The 16123-nt window shown below is 41.8% G+C and overlaps 2 protein-coding genes and 1 non-coding gene across 4 annotated transcripts; all 3 read left to right on the top strand.

The window, feature by feature from the left end:
* Window positions 1-4611, top strand: rpl27a (ribosomal protein L27a). Its single transcript, XM_071904941.2, has 5 exons — window positions 1-71; window positions 743-806; window positions 916-991; window positions 2521-2695; window positions 4437-4611. Exons 1-5 carry the CDS (start codon window positions 69-71, stop codon window positions 4563-4565), a joined length of 447 nt encoding a protein of 148 aa, XP_071761042.1. The 5' UTR covers window positions 1-68; the 3' UTR covers window positions 4566-4611.
* LOC139916154 (small nucleolar RNA SNORA3/SNORA45 family) lies at window positions 1449-1576 on the top strand. The gene has a single exon (XR_011784841.1). It is a non-coding gene; the product is annotated as a small nucleolar RNA SNORA3/SNORA45 family (small nucleolar RNA).
* A 917-nt stretch (window positions 4612-5528) lies between the features above and the next one.
* On the top strand, window positions 5529-9534 carry akip1 (A kinase (PRKA) interacting protein 1). Of its 2 annotated transcripts, none has more exons than XM_071904950.2 (5): window positions 5529-5604; window positions 6843-7034; window positions 7160-7234; window positions 7619-7738; window positions 8628-9532. In XM_071904950.2, exons 2-5 carry the CDS (start codon window positions 6876-6878, stop codon window positions 8775-8777), a joined length of 504 nt encoding a protein of 167 aa, XP_071761051.1. In that variant the 5' UTR covers window positions 5529-5604; window positions 6843-6875; the 3' UTR covers window positions 8778-9532. The 2 variants fall into 2 exon arrangements, with proteins under 2 accessions (XP_071761051.1, XP_071761052.1); XM_071904951.2 differs by having other exon boundaries at window positions 5562-5691; window positions 8628-9534.
* Window positions 9535-16123: the final 6589 nt, after the last annotated feature.

Here is a 16123-nt window from a genome sequence, read left to right as displayed (position 1 = left end):
CAGACAGCAAGTCTCGCACAAAACCGTGAGATTTCCAAATCCCGTTCCTCTTTCAACTAGCCTCCAAGATGGTAGGTGCTATCGTGTAACCCTGTGCTATGAAATTGGTGTAAATCTACGTCCATCCTTGTTCATTCGTATATCAAAGTACCATCTGAGGACAATTTTGAGTATACTCTTATGTTACCGTCGGTCCCTGGATATTATTACCGTGACACGGGTGTAAACATTGTGGGAAACGGCAAGCGGTCTTCTGTATGATAGTTCGCCTCTGCCAGGCCTTCGGCTCTGGCAGTCAACCGGCAGTTACTGTCTGTACTCACATGTTGTGCCCGCATGCACAAAACCTATTTAGTCCTCACAAACGTGGCAGCTATAACCACTGTTAAAATACTTAATTGATCTGGGGACAGTATGCTAACTGACTCTGCCAGGGGAACTGAGTTGGATTAGCATTAGCTTGCTAGGAAGTTAGACGGCATGATAGCCAACGTTATCAAGGACTGGGGATGAGCTTACAACATCCACCGTTGAAGGAAAATAACCCGCAAAAGCCCATTCATTGATTTAAATTTTGTGCAAATTGTATTTGTCCGTCATCTGGATAAAATAGGCTATGCTGCTGTGGCTTCCGAGCAGACGTTAGTCGTTTAGCTCGGTAGCTAGCCAGTTGCTAAGATAATGTGTCGGATTGTAGCTGGTCTAGCTAGTTTACTAACCTCTATTAAACCAATGTTGACAGCCTACCAAGAAGACCAAGACCAGGAAGCTCCGAGGTCACGTCAGCCACGGACATGGTCGCATTGGTGAGTATACACATTACCTACACTATCTATCTGCTTGGTGGTGTAGCTGATCTGAATCTGCCTTTGGCTGTGTATTGCCACGACTAACTCCCCCGTTTTCTTACCATAGGCAAGCACAGAAAGCATCCTGGAGGTCGTGGTAATGCTGGTGGTATGCATCACCACAGAATCAACTTCGACAAATAGTAAGTGCCACATATGCCTCTAGTATCTGATTCTTGTATTCCTGGTCTTCTGTCATGTGGCCTCGAAATACAGTGCAAGCTCCTCTCCAGTTGGGATCCACTGTTTCATTGCTGTTTCTCATTCCAAGTACTTGACATCAAAATTTGGGCAACGCCAAGTTTCGATTCATTATGCGTGTGAGCAGTTTAACTCAAGACCTGTAGTTTGGGATTGATGGGACAAAAATGATCAAGGTGTTGGCTAATTAATTTGTCAGATCTAACATTTCTCTGTGGGTGACAAAGGCTAAAGAATAAGCAGGTTTACCTTGATTTCTGACATGTTACACAGGGCTGTTAGTATCTGAGTTCAGGACTTCTCCAAGACCCTATAGCCTGGTATATGGCTAATGTTTCCTATGCCAGTATTGGTGTATCCCTGCTCTTGAATCGAGCCAGTTCAGGTGAATGTTTTTCTGTAGAGACTAGAGTCTCATCTTGACACATCATTGTCTTGGTGTGCTAGAGTTCTCTTAGAGTGAAGACTGGTCCTATTCACCGACCGGCTCTCTGATAGGCCGGTCAGCCACATGGGCAGTTACACTTCTGTTATTACACCCTGTCCTACAACTACTACCACTTGACTGATGATGCACTCACATTAAATGAGAATAATAGTTGGATTGACTGGTATCGGTAATCATTTGGAAGTATAGAGTTTTGTTTTCGCAATGAGATACCTACTCTTCAAAATCAAAAGTAATCATGGTACATTTTAAAAGAAGTTAACCAAAAGCAGTTGCAGATTGATCTATGTTTTAGATGTTGAAATGTAATGATGTAATGTAATGCTTTATTTTCCACCTAAAATGACTACAGAGCATTTTTAACTCTTCCAAGTATTTGTTTGTTCATAACACAAGGACAGTTACAATTCCAAGGTGCTAATGTGTCTGTATATTAGTACTGATACAGTTAGGTTGAGCACAAGTCTAGGACAAAATTTAAAGTGGCCACTGAATGACTCAGGCTTGTGATGGACACATCTGTTAAAGATGCTGGCTGGTGAGTACATTGTCCAACATAGGCTGATGGGCTTGCATGCAGGTGAACTCAAATCAAATTGGGTTCAAATCATATATCAGATTGGACAGTCAAAACTGCAAATAGTGTGATTTTAATAAAAAAATAATAATAATGTAATCTAACAAAAGTATCCAAAAAAGTGCCACAAGTACTTGTTGCTATGATAGCGACATATTTCAAGCTAACAGAAAATGCTTTATTCTGTTACCAGCTCAGATTAAGTGTAGGAATCAGGATAGAGAGCCCTTTTATCCACCAGCCACAGCAGCCTGCAGTTAACCAGACACTTTAACTCACAAGAATTAGAATAGAGCAGAACCTCCAAATAAAGATTAGCTACTTGCCTAAACGGGGGAAAACTACGAACCATCTTCAGCATTTGTCCAGAGTTTAGTGTTCATTTCCCGCCCTGGTTAGTGTAGCTGTGGTTTATATCTAATGTCCGTTCCTCTGCGTCTCCTCAGCCATCCGGGGTACTTTGGTAAGGTGGGTATGAGACACTACCACCTGAAGAGGAACACAACCCACTGCCCCACCATCAACCTGGACAAGCTGTGGACACTGGTGAGCGAGCAGACCAGGCTCAACTACGGCAAGAAGCCAGAGGGCCCCGCCCCCATCATCGATGCTGTGCGCGCTGTAAGTATCGTCAGTGGGAGGTTGTATGTCAGTTTGAAGGAAGGAATTTCGCACTCAAAGAAGCAGATTGCTTTATTTTGTTGTATTTTCATGACTGGCAGAATGTGTTTGGCCCTCCTGCCTTCCTCACACTTCTTCATACACCAAAATGAGTGAGATGTATAAAGGTGGAGCAAGCGGTCCACTTTACTTTTTTAGTTTTTATACGGGATAAGCATACAAGATTAAAATCTCAGTTGGGATTTAATACTGGGTCAGTGGAGTATGTGGTTCCAGAGGACAGGGACTTAAACACTCAACTATCTCTAGGCACTTTGTCTTTTTCTAAATAAGCATGATTCCATTCTTTCTAATAGCCATTCGTCATAAGGTTAACATACTGACCAGTCTGACCACAGTGGTCTGGTGTTTTCACTTGTAAAGGTTGAGGTAGTGTCAGCTGGAGGTTAGATTGTTCTCATTCCAGTCTAGTACTTTGTTCAGTGGGAATTCATGGGATTAAGTGCAAGTAAGATGACTGCTCAAAGATTTTGATGCCCATGCTGATTTCATGGGATTGATTGTTTCATATCTCAGCAGTCTGGATATTAACTTTAAATCATACTAATACACTTTAAATTCAGGTTCTAATCTGAACTGTTGGGCAAGATGAAAAGAGTAATCTCTGATCAAAACATTGATCCAGATGCTTGTCATTGCTTGAAAATAACAGTAGTTGTGGTTGGTTTGACGTTGTCCTGATAGGCAGGTTTCGTTCAACAGTTGTCCAATCAGAATCACTTTATTCACAATTTGTATTGTTGACAAAAAACATATTGGCAGCGTACACAGAGCACATACTGATACGGTGCAAGAACAAGAAACCTTGCATACAGCGCAAAACAAAAGTGCATGATGGACAGACTAGACACATCAGTTTGTATCCGTGGTTTGGTGCCACTGACCTGGTCTCTAATTATTAGCATCAGGGCATTATTTAACATACAGATCTACCAAAATTGAATGCTAGCCATTCCATGTACTTCTGTAGCTGTAGTTATTGATAGAATAAGTAATAGAAGTGCAATGAAGGATATATGAGATGAGTGATGGTTTCATCCCTGTTGATTTAGTGACATTGCTACCAAATGCAAACAGGAGGCTGGTGCTGTTCCTATTCTCAGTTTTTGGAAAGAAGGAATCCTGAATCCTTCAATGTTCACCTAATTTGTGCTGTGCTGGACTGTTTGTATTTTAAAGGACAGTTTGCCCAAGCTGGTGCACAGCCCTCTGTCAGAGTACTGAAGTGTGTAGTTGGTCTAATATGCAGTATATTGTAGCCTCACGTGTCATTTTATTGCATTGACTCACTGTTAATTTGTCGTTGGTAATGGTTTTTAATTACATAAATTGGTCTGAAAATGTTCTTGGCTCCGTCTCGCACTTGATTCTGACTTAAGATTTCAATCCTTTGTTGAAGAGATTGGAGTTGGTACGGAGATGTTTTGATGCAAATGGGTGAATGTTATTTGAGCTCTAACTGTTAACATTTAGTCAAATAATCCATCAGTTGGACTAATTTATTACTTTAATTTGAGCTGACCTCATTGTTAGCAACAACTGAAGCTGTTTGCGTTTGTGATTTTTCTTGTACATGTAAACAGTTTTTTATTTGGGTTTGTCAGATAATATAACAGTCTATATGCAAATGTTATCAGTGATGACCTGATGGCACTAACGTTGTGTTTTTTTGACTTCACAGGGCTACTACAAAGTTCTTGGCAAAGGCAAGCTGCCCAAACAGCCTGTGATCGTCAAGGCCAAGTTCTTCAGCCGACGGGCCGAGGAGAAGATCAAGGCAGTGGGAGGAGCCTGTGTGCTGACGGCATAACGCTTCTGTCAATGTTTTTTTCAAAAATAAAATGTATAAATGGGAACTGTTGTGTGTTCTGGCATGTCTGATTTAAAGGGCTTGCAATACATATCAGTGTTTTTTGGTATATTGGCTGAGAGATGCTGTATCTGTTTAATTAATTGGTGAATATGCCAGTAGTATTTGTTGCACACCTGTTGAAATAATTGCAATCACATTACCTCAGGTGCAGCTTTAACATTTAAGTGTGCAATAAGGTGAAGACACATTTTTATCACCACTGTGGCACCACATAGCTCAGTACTTGCTGTTTCTTCTTAAAATGTAGCATCCAAATTATTTATACCTCATCACCATCTTGGCATCAAAGCTAAGTGTGAGTCCTTGAGTTTCACTAAACAAGACCACGAAAGTCTTCAAGTCCTTGAATTTGATGTCCAAGTGAGTGTGGAAACTGGAAGTTGTCTGATGGAGCTGGATCCAGGCTAAAAGTTCTTAGATAAAAGGAATGATGGGTAGGAAGGTTCAAATCAATTCAGGAGGATGAAATACTTTATTCAGACTGGAAAATTTCACAATTCCCAATAACTGAAAAATGCGGGAATATTGCTGTGAGCGATCATCCCCAGCTATGGAGTGACATGGCATACAACATATTGAACACATGGATACTTAAAATACAAAAAAAAAAGAGTATGGAAGAACTATGTATTATAAACAGAAAATGAGTAGGAACCCTGACTGGTATACCAACTTATTATGAAGCACCTCTCGCAAATATAGCGCAAACCTTGTCTGTCTGGCACACAACCTCACATCTGTTAGGAAACACATCCAACAGAGATGAGGAAAATATCTCCTGGGCTCAACATTGGTCCATTCCGTGTGTGTGTGTGTGTGCGGGGGGGTTCTTGGCTTGTAAAAAAAAAAAAAAAAGTGAGTAGGCTGTAACGTTATAAGATAGAAGGCGGAGTTTAGCATGCAGGATTTCCTGTTAGTGATAAAAAACAGGCACGGCAAGTCAAATGTAGAGAATGCGAGGATTGCGCGCAAAAAGGTAACTGATTGAAGAGGGTTTTGCTTCTATGACAAGTTGTATTTGTGTTTGTTTACGACTCGCTAAATAGTCCATTCAAGTCATGAGGTAAATAATCTTTTTTACTGAACTTGTTGAATGCTCTAAGATTTGTTGACATACTGCATGTAACCGTGAGGCGGTAAACCGTTATAGTGATATGTCTAGAGCAGCCTGTGTGACGTAATAATATATTATAATGTTGCAGTGGTTATCGTTTAACCTTTTGGTAGAGAGGTAAGGGTAAAGATTGTCTATTTAGAAGATAAAGTACTCATAACAAGCTTTCCCGGTCTGCTAATGTGGGCGTTAATCTTCACGCATGCGCTGTCCTCTTGCAATTTATGCTGCATTCAAGTCCTATAGGAATAACCTTCAGAACGATTTGATGGTGAAAAGTAACGACTTGTAAACTTTCCTGGGTTAGAACTCGTTTTCTATAGACTTTGGTCGCTCCTGAAGCTTTTTCCACAGTTAAAACAGACTTAATGAGTGATATTGAATTCCACACAAGTATGGATCAATATACAGCATATTGTTTATATTATTATTATTATCCTGGGTTTCAAATGAGAATTTTAGAAATATAAATGTATTAGTATGGTATTGGCCTTCAAAAGCCTTCAAATTGGTTGAAACCTGATCTCCAGCACATAGAGAGCAGATTCCAGTCCACCATGCTTTACAATGACATTTGCAGTGGTGGAAAGAGTACTAGAATGTCCTATTCAAGAATTCGGACTGTTACTTTGCTAATATTTTACTTAAGTAGAAGTAAAAGTACTGGTGTAAAAATCTACTTAAGTAAAAGTAAAAAGTAGCTAATTTAAAATGTACTTAAAGTAAAAGTTAGTTACTGTTTAGAAAAGAAAACATTGTTACATGTGATCAGTTCAAAATGGATTATTTCTAGAAATTTCAAAATAAAGTGCACAAAGTAAAGCCAGATTACTCTTCTCTTCTTTGCTGACTGACTGTTCTCTGTGAATGGCTCCACACTTGGCCTATTTACTTTGGTCCAGTTTCTGATGCTTACGGAGAGCCACAAAATTTGTAGTCTGTAACGGACATGATTTGAAAATTTAGTAAAGAACAATATTTCAGTAAAAACGTACTTGCGTATTAGTTACTCCTTCCACCCTTGAACATCTGTGGTACCAGGGGCAAAAAGGGCTGTGAGAGAGAGTGAGTGAGAGCGCTGTGCTTCTTCCTCCGCTCAGGTGAAGATCGCCTGAGTCTTCCTCACCTGGTTCATGGCGAGTCAAGCCTGGCTGGAGTCTTCGCTGCGCCGCTCGGCCGTCCTGGGCCTGGAGGTGCTGGAGCGGGCCTCGAGGCGGAGCGTCGACTGGACCTGCACCGGGGCATCCCAGACCCCCACTACCTCGGAGGAAGACGCACAACAGCCTGTCCAGGTGTGTGTGTGTGTGCATGTGTTACGTATGATAATGAAGTATGAAGCGACTGGAGTATTTTACCCTCGGCTGTCTCTCGTTTCCGCTCATCTTCTCTCCCTTCTCATGCTCTTGTCGATTTTCAGAGAAGCCACACAAACCTCGATGATGCTTTCGAAACCATAGCAGAGTTCATGGCACAGACAACTTATCAATGCAAGGTCAGATGCTGATCATTTGTTTTATTTCACACATAAATTGCAGACCTGGATGCCTTGCCTATACTCAATCGGCATAAGAAATGAACTTTTTTAGGGGCAATATGATCCTTTTATGGGGCAATTTTGTTGATCTATGAAATAATATGTTTGCAGTTCATATTGGGAAATAAACACTCTACTTGTACCATTGAGATTTGTTTTAACTTCTTTCCCACTGCTGGAAACTGGCAGCAGGCCTTACAGAAGAACATGGTGCTGTTTTCCCCTCTCTGTCCCCAACCAATCCATTCTCCACTCCCTCGATTGTTGAATTTTTGATGATTTATGACTTTTTTTCGAACACACTCAGACGATAAAAATGTGAGTTGTCTGTCTGTGTTGCAGAAGTTTTATGAGTCAGGCCGTTGCTCTGAGCCCAGCGACCCTGAGAGGACGCATGTGTCCAGGTTCCATACACAGCCAGCTGCTGGGACGACCACACCTGCGCTGCCAACCAGGAAACACGTAAGGCCTCTGTACGACAAAGTAGCATCATGAGCTGACACTTTTATAATCTGACAGCTTTAAATGCTGTTGAATAAACCTCTAAAGGAAAAATCCACCCTCGGATCCTCTTGTTTATCATCAGTCTGCCATGTTCCGTGCATTGCAGTTATTGTTTGATGAAGTCTTGTAATTTGCTTGTAAAATGCTTATTTTCATGTATCCGCTTTCCCTCAACCTGCCTCGTCTACTTCAACTTCAGTTTGTGATTTCCTACATTTCCCAGAATGCCATTCAATAACCCCCAGAAAAGGGGCGTAAACTTGTTGCTTTCAGCTGTGGGTAATATGTGTAGGTAAAGAGAGAAATAGCAAGAGCAAGAGAGTGAGAGTTTTGCAGTCATGAAAAATCAAGAGCCGCATCCCTTACTCAAATTACAACCTGTCTTGTTGCTGCATTGCATTCTGGTCTATTGAGGCTTCTGTTCTCTCCTCTTCTACGATGGATTTCTCCCTGTAGGATTGTTGAACGCCTCTTGGTGCAAAATGGCGGCTCTAGAAAGAAGCCCTCGCTCTCTGATACTGAGGGACTGACTCCAAAACCTGGCGTTTACTGTTGATGTTTTAGATCGCTGAAAATTGACACACAACTAAAATTTCCGCTTTTAAACCACCAAACAACAAAATGTCTCCAGAAACGCAACGTACAACGCCAGTAGCTGTTTTTAAAGTGCTTTAGGATGGATCTTTCCTTTTAAAACAGCATTAATCCACTGTGTGGGTATCTTCTACTTCATTGTCTCACCATTTTATTTTTGTATTAAGCACCTGGTCAGGATTTTGAATGTGGAATAAAGTTTATTATTAATATGTCTTTAAAATTGAAGCTGTCATTAAATTCCCACCTTCAGGGTCGAGTGTCGGCGGTAGATGAGGATTTCTACATCGAGGTTTCTCCCGGGACGTACGCCATCACCGCCGGCATGCCAGACTCCCAGCAGCAGACCCAGACGGTCAGCATCAGCGCCGGGGAGAGTATCAACCTGACCTTTAACCTCTGACCCCTCACTGACCAAACCAGCCACCTTTCACCTTCAGTAATACAGCTGACCAGTCCCAATGTTGTTTATGTGTGTCTTCACTTCAGAGGATTTTTGCCTCTTTTTATACTATGACCTGTGCTTAAGAGTTTCTATTTTATTTTATCAACGTTTTATTTGCTGCACATTGAGAAGCCATATTTTCATAACATTATATTTGTGTATTTGATTATGTAGATTGTATGTCAAAGTGGAACATCATGTAATGCACTGACAGTTATGCCTGCACTTATGCCGCATCAGTATATCAAAATAAAGACTATTTTTATCAGTAAATATTTGCTTTGTATCACTATTTTTCAAAGCAACAGTTTTGTACAGGTGTGTCAGGTGTAAACAGCGGTGGTGATGTTGCCACATAAAGACTGAAGTCCTACAGGTGGTCGAGGTGCGAAGCTAGTCTGTCCAAAAACATCTCTGATGTTCGCTCTTCTTCCCTTAGAACCAGGAAGTGGCTGAAACAGTGAGCTGTGATTGGGTGAGACACTGATCTGTATGACAGGATAGCTGAACCTCGCAGGCTGTGATGTCCTCTTTGGCACTATGCTGCCTGGAAATTAAAAAAAAAACAGGAATATATCCAACATGACCAGATCTATTGCAGATTATATGGCAGTAGGGCATTGAAAATACAGCACTTTTCCTATATTATCACAGGCTTTTATGTGTATGTGTGGAGCCAATGTACATGCTCTTTGGAGGAGTGTGTAGCCTTTTTAAACATCAGTATATCATTGTCAAATTAATTGTTATACCTTGGTATAGTTACTGTAAATAAATGAGACCATTGGTCAAGACGATTGGTAGCCTCTATCTCATGCAGTGGTATTGTTAATGCTAGTGTTTCTTTAAATTAAGACTACATTTCCCATAAATCCTGATGCAAAGAGGATGTTGCTACTTGTCGCTCCCCGGCGTTGCTCTGTGTGAGTTTGTTTTCTCTTTGGCTTTATTAAAGAGGATAAACATTTTGGAAGTGATGTATCCATCGGCCTTTCACTCCTTCCAGCATCTGCCATTACAAGAAACTCTGACATCTTTAGATCTGTTTGCTCTGGAAGAACAGCACTCTCTTCCTGTTTTGTGCCGTAAAGCAATCCAGCAGATTTCCCTCCCAAATCCAACCAGGTGGCTCACAATGTAAAATGCAGAGTAGAGGCTGATAGAGGCTGACAGGCTTCTCAGTGATGGTCTCGTTTGTTTACAGTAATTATACTTAAGTCTCAAAATGAATGTGATGATGATTTGTTGATGTCAAAATACGACACATAGCACCTTTAAGTATTGTTTTTAGATCTTTCATTTGAAATCAAATTGAATTGCTTTGGCTTTAAGACCAGAGTGTGTCAGTTGACCCTGTGTATGTTTCCCACCTGGCTGTCTGTGCTGCGGCTCTGGACCGGTTCTCCTCCAGTACCTCCAGGGCGGCCGCTGCTGTTTACTCCTTACTTTAACCGCAGAAGTCAAGTCCACTCTGGTCTCATCCTCAGAAAGAGGTGAAGAGGAGGAAGACGGCACCTCAGGATCACTCTTCCCTGTATCTGTATCTTTCAGGTCCCTCCTATCTAGTTCTGCCCTTTCAAATCTATCCATTCTCCCAAAGCTGCATGTATAAGAGGGTGGAACAATGTGTGCCCACTGCTGTGTGATTGGACAGCAGCAGGAAGACGACGCTGACTGACAGCAGTCGGTGCAGCACAGCTGGGGAGGGCAGGAGGGGCTGCGAACACAAGGCCAGGTACAGTAGAGACTGGGAGCTGGTGTTGGGATCTGGAGCTCCCTCACTATCCTGTCATGGTGAGAGGCCGGGATGTTCACAACCAGGCTGCCAGGAACCAGAGACACACAGCCGTTCCACATCAACACCTGGAGGGCCGTAACACCGTCAGCTGTAACATTAAGAAAGACTGAAGTATTGACAGTGGTCATGAATAGAAACCAGTGCTCGTCTTCATAAACAACAGTAATATTAATCCTCATTAGCATCATCTTTATTTATGGAGCACTTTTCAAAATGCAATTACAAAATTTACAAAGGAGTAAAAACATAAAATCAACAGCCAAAGTAATGAAAGCAAGGTAAGAAATACAAAAGCAAGGCAGCAAATAAAAGGGAGACCAAAAACAATTAGTGAAAAGTCATTACATGAAAGAAAGTCAACAAAAGTGAGTTTTAAGAAGCGTTTTAACAGGTGATACATATTTAGTCATTACAATGTTTAGGAGATATGGTTGTGGAGAGATATCCTAATAAAGCAAGGAGCTCTGAAATAATATATGTCAGTGTTGTGGTCAATTAACTTTAAATTCACCTGATTCAAAATCAGTTGCAATCACATAATAGTTAAAGAAACCTCCTTGTTGATAATTCCTTTAAATGTTAGAAGTTTATTGGCTAATACTTATTTTTAAATCAAAACCCCAATAAGTAACTACCAAGATACATGTATATAACAAATGTAATATATAAAAATATAGTGTACCATGTGATATATCAAACCTATGAGATATATTTCTTTACTGTCCCTAAACTTTTGAGGCGGGGTTAAACTCTACTATGCCTTCTGTTATCTATAGAGGACTGACTGGGATCATCCTACACTTCTTAAAAACACAAACAAAACAAAAAAAATCAGAGCCCAGAGATGAACTGCATCATACCTCCCAGACAGTCTCTGCGCTCTGTGGCGGCCATCACTCTCCCCGGTCCGTATCTCCTCAGGTCCGGTTCCCATGGTGACAGCACAGCATCCCCGGGTGCCAGACAGTGTGTGTGAACCCTGGTGTGTTTGACCATGTCCAGGGAGCAAACCAGCTGCTGCCGGGAGGAGTCGACGCCCACACCAACACTTCCTGGATGGTCAAACTCAACTACCCACAATCCTCTACGACCCTGCGTTGGGACACATGGGAAGAAGATGTCTACATGTGCAGTGAATCAGTGATATGTGCTGTCTACTGGTCAGTGTGCAGTGTGTATTCACCTGTACTTCTTGTACCACAGTACCCAGGTAGTAAAGGCCATCCAGCTCCCTCCTGGCCAGCACTCGGCATCCTGGGAGGAACTCTGCGCCGCCCGGGGTCCGGCCAGACAGCACAAAGGAAGGAACCGGGCGGAGAGGATTACCCAGACTGCACCTGGGTGACCACAGAAAGCCAAGAGCTCTCCTCAGAAATGCATATAGGCCATTAGCCAGATGCTTTTAACCACAGCAAACTACAGTACCATCAGTACATGCATTTGTAAAGTCACAATAAAACAGCATTTTGAAAGCATCTTGCTTCTTAATTTGATGTATTTTCCTGTTGAAATAGGATATTGGGGCAGGACATAATGCAGGGAGGGATCATTCAAAAGTGTAAACCAATGGGATATCAGGTAGGGAGATAAAGGTAGTTTTATTTGATGGGAGGGATGGGATAGTTCAAAAATCTTCTGGTTTATATATGCTGTTGGCCTACTGGTACAGCATGAGGTAACCATTAAATATACACTGTTTTCCAGGAGGTAAATATAAAGGGATTTTTATATAAAAATACAAGAAAATAGAATCTAAGGTGAAAAAGTATTTTTTTCATTTCATTGTGACTTTAACATGGAAGGGGAATTGAGCTATACAGGACCACAATGCAATCACCACAACAATCATAATATCACATGCTTACGCCATGTGTGTACAATATTAGAGATCATCTGTTGACAATGGGGAAGGTAAAACGTCAATCTTGATAACATTATCTGCTACCTAGCTATAACACTGTTTGTAGTGCGCTGTTTGAAACTGTAACCATGGAGACCAACCTGAGGAGAGGGAGGGACGTGTTATGCTGGTGTGGGAGGACAGAGGAGGACTGACAGTAAGACTTCACTGTAGACACGGACGGCACTGATGTCTGGCTCTCAGCAGTATACAGTGGAATCACCTGGCAACATACAGATATACAGACAGTAGATATTATATGCTGCACCTCTATTTATTCAACACACTCTCTGCTAAACGGTCAGTACCGCTTAAATTCCACATTCTGCTCTCAGAAAGAAACATTTAGACAGTGATGAAAAGAAAACAGAACATATATTGTTTTTTAGTCAAAACACATGCTAAATTTTCCAAACATGAATCTGTCTCCCTATTTTAGAGTCACTCCAGCTCTTGCAGACATCTTTCACAGCTTTAGGGCCAACTAAACTATTTCCCCTTGGCTATACAAAACTTTTTTAGGCCCATGTTCCTGGGTCTTTTTTCCCATAATTTGTCCTAATTACTCCTGTGGTGTCTTTACAGCCATTTATCCATTCAGTTGCCACTTTCGCTACACACTGATGCAGCGTGGGACCTGACACAGTCCACACACATCCTTGGACTTGGAGCGTCTTTTCTCGAAGTGTGTTTCTAAAAGTCTGTCTCCAGATACTCTTTACCGTGCAGTGAAGTCAGTGTGTATCTATTTATTGTCAGAAAGCTTTTTGATTGGCTGGGAGGCCAAGACGCAGAACTCCAATAGGAGCCAATCTGGGGAGTTTAACCATACACTTTGCATCATTGATTGTTTTGGACTGATCCCATTATTGTAGCTGCATTTAAAGATGAAAGTGTGGTTTCTTCAAGTGTGTACTGCAAGGCAATCGGACAAACTGTTCAAAAGTTACTGATGTTTGAGTAAAGCTTGTGCATTTTCATGGCAGTTGACGGGACAGGATCAAGGAGGGAAGGGCTACAGGTTCGATCCCCCATGACAGCAGCAAGATACTGAATTCCTACCAGCTCCAAGGACACGATTCAGGGCAGGTTAAAAGAGGAAAGAAGAATTTCCCCCCTCTGGATACAATAGAGTATCACAATATTTCTAGATGAACACATTCACACAGACAAAATACAGTGTAACAGCATCAAAGAGCCATTAAAAAAACCCACCACCTCTCAACCAATCCCAACCAGCAACCGTCAAGTTCAGTCATACCTTCTCCAGCGCCCCGTTCGCACCGGCTGGAATCACATAACAGCTCCCTCTAGTGGCGTGAGTCAGACACTGCAGGAAGTCTTGAGTTTTGCTGTCCAGCTGACCGCCTGAATCCAGCAGGTAGAAGACGTTCACGGGCCTTCCGGCAGCCAGGGTGGGCAGGGCTCGCAGCAGGACCTCAGGGTGCTCTGGGAGACCCCCGGTGAGCAGGTGGACAGCCTGGCAGGCTGGGTCAGTCAGGGCCATACTCAGACCGGCCAGCAGATCCCTGCCGCGGCTGCAGCTGATGGAGTGGATCCAGGAGAGGGCCTTGTACACAGTGTCAGGAGCACAGGGGAGCATGTGGTGGGACCAGCAGCTGACCTACAGTAAGTGTGGGAATTAAACACCAGCCACTTAAAGAAATAGCTCACTCCCAAATGAAACCTCAGTTATTATCTATTCACCCCCATGTCAGTCGAAACGCAATTGAAGTTCGTAGGACCACCAAACATACAAGTTCCATCTCAGCCTTCTCCCAAACTGTTTTAGTTAATGTGGCCATCTTTTTACAGCTCCAAAAAAAAGAATAAAATACCCATGAAATTTCTCCAAACTGCTTGTGCAGTGTAATTATCCAACATAACTCAAGTGTTTTGTAGCCAAACGATTGCACTGTTCGTACACACTGATTACAATCAACAGTGTTCCAGTGTGCTTGCTAGGGTGCGCACATGACCAGATCATTGTCAGTGAGGATAATATATAGTACGGCAGCGTTTTGACCCACAGTGCAATCGTTTGGCCACAAAACACTTGAGTTATGTTGGATAATGTTTAAGGACATTTTGTGCTTTTTTGGAGCTGTAGAAAGCTGCCCTGTTAACTTCAGTAGTTTGGGAGAAGGCTGAACTATTACTGGCTGTGTGTTTGATGGTCCTACAAACTTGAATGGAGTTTTTACTGACATGGGAGCATATAACAATGTTTAGGCCTTGGAATGTGTCAGCGTGTCATTATAATGAGTTATGGCTCATTATAAACAATACAACAATGTATTTAATTTACTCTGCACCTTTTCTATCAGAACAGCCATTAAACTATCTACTAAACCCCATTGATGTATCAGAGTGGCAGTACACTTGGTAATTTGGGCAGTTTAGATGGACAACACTCAACAACAGGCAGCAAAGTGAGCGACTGAGAAGATCTTTCCTGGCAACAAGATGTTCCTATGTGATTAATGCAACAATGCTGAAGCAACTCCTTTGGCACTGTTTCTGACTGAAGTTGCCCAAAAAGTTGCCCTTTGTATCACTGCTGTAATCTCTGATGATTTTGCTGTTATGAGCTGTGATCCCACATCACCTTGTCTGAGAATGTCATGATGTTGAAGAGAGAGTCTCTCAGAGAGGCTTTAGTCAGCAGGGTCTGGATCAGCAGGCGAGTCACTGACCCCAGAACAGCTCTCATGTCCTCTGAGCTGTCCAGGACAAAAACTATGTTGCAGCTCCGCTTGCCCAGAAACAGTGGAATCAGCTTGTCCAGAGGCAGCGCAGCATCAGAGGCCATGGTCCGCCCAGATGTCCTTTTGGCAGTTTTGTTCCTTTTTGATAGTTGACAGCGGAGAGTAACAGGAAAAATGGGAGAGAGAGAGAGAGAGGGGGATGACATGCGACAAAGGTCCTGGGCCAGATTCGAACCCAGGATATCGCAATTACATAGTACACGCCTTAGCCAACTGAGCCACCAGGATTCAAATTTTAAAATATTGCATAACATACATAAGATACCGTATGTCCATGTAATGCCACAATCTCCAAATACTGTGATGTTGATGATGTTTGTTCTTTTTGTGGAAATAATGATGAAAACCTGATTCACTTGCCATGTGAACATGGTATGCAACTTCTGGGATAAACGCTTTGTACTGAAAGATTTCATCTGCTACTACAGTAACAGCAACAAATCCATTGAACTTTTTTTATCCTTGCTGCTAAATCTTTCATTCACAAACAAAACTTTACAATGAAAATACAGAAACTTATCTTATCAAATCTCTAAACATGGTTAAAAAGAAAAATGTAATCCTTTTAAATCATTTTTGTTGAATCTAAAAACTAAGTTATATTACACATATGTTTTTACATTCTGAAGCCACCAGGGCGGCCTAAAACACTTTCAACATTTCAAACATTTTCAAGTGTGATCAAATGTTTATCCAGAAAAATGGCAAGCCCCCTGTGCACAGCAATTTATAGCTTATTCTCCTTGGTGCAGGCCATGAGGAAACATGATTATTATAACATTTATGTTCTGTCACTGTCTTCGTTGTGTTCCCAGTAAAGAAAGCAGCTAAATACTGT

Source organism: Centroberyx gerrardi, chromosome 4 (assembly GCF_048128805.1).
Source record: "Centroberyx gerrardi isolate f3 chromosome 4, fCenGer3.hap1.cur.20231027, whole genome shotgun sequence".
NCBI lineage: Eukaryota > Metazoa > Chordata > Actinopteri > Beryciformes > Berycidae > Centroberyx > Centroberyx gerrardi.
Note: the sequence above shows the minus strand (reverse complement) of the source record. Positions and strands in the feature narration are given on the sequence as shown.